Below are 3,516 nucleotides of genomic sequence, written 5' to 3' on the forward strand. Positions count from 1 at the left end.
GAAGGGAGGGGAGTTGCCATCTATGTTAGGAAGTGAATAGATTGTGAAGAGCGGTGTCTGCGTAACAGCCATGACCAGATTGAGAACTTATGGGTTAAAATCAGGGATCAGTCCATTAAAGGAGACCTAGTGGTTGGGGTCTGTTACAGGCCACCTGATCAGGGGGAGCCTGTTGACGAGGCCTTCTTGCTTCAGCTGCAGGAAGTGTTGCGTTCGCGGGCTCTTGTCCTGATGGGGGATTTCAACCACCCAAATATCTGCTGGGATATCACAGCGGGCAGCAGGCAAGGATAAGTTGAGGATAAGTTCCTGGTCCAGGTATTAGACAGACTGACCCGAGGTGAAGCCTTACTGGACCTGGTGCTCACCAGTGTGGAGGGGGTTAAGATATGCATTAGAGGGGTTAAGACTGGAGGTAGCCTGGGCTGTAGTGATCATGCCCTGGTGGAGTTTGCGATCTGGAGGAATGCAGGCCTGACTAAAAGCAGAGTCAGGACCGTGAACTTCAGGAGAGCAAAATTCTGGCTGCTCAAGGAACAGCACAGCTACAAGTCGTCTGCGCTTGGAGGGAGTTCTGGTTCCAGCGCAGGTGCGGCTGAGCTTGCCGTGCAAGCCAGACAGAAGGGACTTTCAGTCCATTTTGCTGTTGGGATTCTCTCCCTTGCAGGTGAGGCTGATCAAGCCCCAGGAACCCCGGGTGGCACGTGACTAGAACTAAGAACTCAGTCCGTCTGCAGATGTCAGGAGCGTGCGCTACAGCTTTTTACTGGTTGGGGTGCAAGGCCGAAAAGGCTTGGGGGGCGTGGCTCCAGGCCAGCACAGGATGTCACAGCACAGATGACATCACGCGGAGCCTGTGTGCTGTCACAGTGCGTTCCCATGACGACGCCGGGCCCTGCCCAAGGACAGCTGGCCGCTGGCTCCGGGCGCCTCATTCGTGAGCTGTGCTGCCCGCAGCCGCTCGCCGTGCCCTGTGCTTGAGAGCAGCCCCAGCAGCAGACAAGCTCAGCCTCATCCCGCTCGTCCTCCAAGGCTCAGAGAGGTGAGGGAGAAGCTCCCGCCGCGTGGGAGGCACGCTTCAGGCTGCAGAGCCCAGCTGCAGGACGCAGGCTTAGCTCCGGTGTGCCCGAGGGGCGTGCAGCACGAGGCTGGCAGGACTGCCGTGAGCAGGAGAAACTGCTGCCGGCCCTTCTGGCTCAGGAGCTGCAAGCCGCGCGGCGGACAGCTCGCGGCTGAGCAAAGGAGAGACTTGTCTCCTGCCTGCCCCCTCTGGGCTCCAAGGCGCGGGGGACAGGAAGCAAAGCTCGCCTGCGGCCTCTGTCAGGGCAGCCCGTCAGTAACTCCTGTGCTCTTGCCTTCAGGTTTTGGAGGCACCTGCCAGCATGGACGGAGCCTGGGTGGGGACCTGGAGACCTCATCGCCCGCGTGGCCTCATCTCGGCCCAGTTCCCCAGCCCCGGGCCGCAGTACTCCATCCCGGGGACAACAGGTACAGTGGCCATCCCCAGGGCGTGAGTGAGGCGCACTGGGGACATCACGGGGCAGAGCAGCTCCCGAGCCTTTCCCCTTTCTGTCAGAGCCTCCCAGCTCTCTGGCGCAGCAGCGAGCCAGGCCCGGCCGAGGAAGGCCGATCCCGCTGGCGCTGCTCCTTGTGACCCAGGAAAAGAGGGGCCCGCTTCTGCCCAGCGCAGACTCAGCTTTGCAGCTGTAGAGAGGCGTCAGAGGGCCTTGCAGAACAGTCGACCCCTAGGGGGCTCTCACTATGGAGTGCCTGCACGGGTGGTGCGGGAAGTCCTTTGGAAACTGCTGGGTACAGGCAGCGTGCTGGCCAAAAGTCCGCTGTCTTTTTCTGGTGACTTTGCCAGGCACTCGCACAGCCGTTTGCACTTAGGGACTGACTCTTCTGCACCCCGAGGCCCTGCGCAGCTCGCCTGCATTGGTCTTGGAGGAAGAAGTCACGCGGGAAGGGAGTGTCAGGGGGCCAGGCACTTAACTGCGCCTGTTCCAAAGGAGCTTGAAACATGCGGCTGCACAGAGGTGTGCTCTCCTCTGCTTTTCCTCCTAGGTTACGTGGGCCACAGCCCCACCAAAGCCCGCGCCCCCGCGTACACATTTAGAGGGACCAAACCGCCTGCAGCAGAGAGCTGTGGGCCAGGTCCCTGCTACTTTGTGGAGCCCTCCATCACCAGGAACGGGAAGTACGTGTCTCCGGGCGCCCACCTCCGGGGACGACCCAAGACGGAGACCACCGTCACCCCCGGACCAAGTGAGTACCACTTCTGCAGCACTTCACCCAGACAAGACGAGCACGCGGCGCTTTTGCCCTGGCTCAGCTCACGCCCTGATGGAGCTGTAGGTCTTTTGTGAGAGAACATACAACCACTCTGAGCAGCGATAAACACACCCTTGGAGAAGGACAGCTGCCCAGGACCACGGGCCGAGGGCATGAGGACCCCGACTCCTGAAAGAACAAGGAGCGGGGGGCTGACAGCAGGGACAGCAAGGCAGGACATAGTGGCGGGGCACAGAAAAGTGTCCCCGCGTGCTGCCTGGGTCCTCCAGCAATTCTGCGGCTCTTCACAAGAACCTCTCCTCGGGACATTGTCTCGGTGGCTTGCAGAAGGAGACCAGCACTTCACGCCTTTCGTCCTCTTCTCCTCTGCCCCAGGTGACTATTGCACCGAGACCGCCAACAGGCACGTCTTCAAGTGCCCACCGGTGCAGTCCATGGCCTTCCGGCGGGAGCCTGTCCGAACTGACCGCCCTCCAGGTACGCTGACCCTGGCAAAGACAGACCCTTCAGCCTGAGCATCCTCCCGGGACGGACTGCTGCTCAGCACCAGCAGCGGGCCTACTGCACGGCCTGCTTGGCAGAACGCGGCGCTGGGGCTGCAAGCTTTCTAGGAGGACCAAGTCCTCTCGGCCCGCAGCAGCACCGGCTGCTCAGGCTTGGAGCTGCTGGCACTCGCCCCCGGTGCCAGCGTAGAGGGAGGGACTGGCAGAGGGGCGAGACCTCCCTCCTGCTCCCACCGGCAGGCTGGGCAGGCTGCCCCTCTCTGCTGCTTCCGTCTCCTCCAGCCCCTCGCGCACACGCTCTCTGCTGCTCCTCTTGCAGGTCCTGGCACCTACACATTGCCCAGGCTGATGGGGCCCAACACAGCCTACACATCGGCCAGCCCCTGCTACACCATGAGAGGAAGGAGCCAGCGCGGTCGCTTTGATGAAGACCTTGCCAAGGTGAGCTCTGCTGCTCCTCTTTTCCATACTAGCATCTGAATCTGGGCTGCTCTCCCTGTGCCACAGGGGCTTCCAAGCCTGCTGCACCTTCGCTTAACGCAGACTTCCAGGGAAAGAGAGAGCCTTGAATGTGATCCCAGCCCCGTGTGGCCATGACTCTCTTGCAGACCCCGGGTCCTGCGGCGTTCCCCAAGGTTGCTGTGGATGCCTACAAAACCAGGGCGCCCGCGTACACAATGGGAGCGCGACCGAAACCTGGAGGGGCCAAAGCAGCGAAGCC

At 61.5% G+C, this 3,516-nt stretch overlaps 1 protein-coding gene across 1 annotated transcript in view; it reads left to right on the forward strand.

The window, feature by feature from the left end:
* Window positions 1–883: 883 nt before the first annotated feature.
* Window positions 884–3,516, forward strand: part of LOC110391283 (outer dense fiber protein 3-like) — a gene marked incomplete at its 5' end in the record, with an annotated part of 10,839 nt that continues 8,206 nt past the window's right edge. The window contains 6 exons of the mRNA XM_021383102.1: window positions 884–1,042; window positions 1,362–1,488; window positions 2,065–2,265; window positions 2,668–2,769; window positions 3,115–3,236; window positions 3,404–3,513. Of these exons, the coding sequence (XP_021238777.1) occupies window positions 884–1,042; window positions 1,362–1,488; window positions 2,065–2,265; window positions 2,668–2,769; window positions 3,115–3,236; window positions 3,404–3,513 (821 nt within the window). The remainder of the gene's footprint in view (window positions 1,043–1,361; window positions 1,489–2,064; window positions 2,266–2,667; window positions 2,770–3,114; window positions 3,237–3,403; window positions 3,514–3,516) is intronic.

The sequence above is a fragment of the Numida meleagris genome, unplaced genomic scaffold, assembly GCF_002078875.1.
Source record: "Numida meleagris isolate 19003 breed g44 Domestic line unplaced genomic scaffold, NumMel1.0 unplaced_Scaffold339, whole genome shotgun sequence".
Classification (NCBI taxonomy): domain Eukaryota; kingdom Metazoa; phylum Chordata; class Aves; order Galliformes; family Numididae; genus Numida; species Numida meleagris.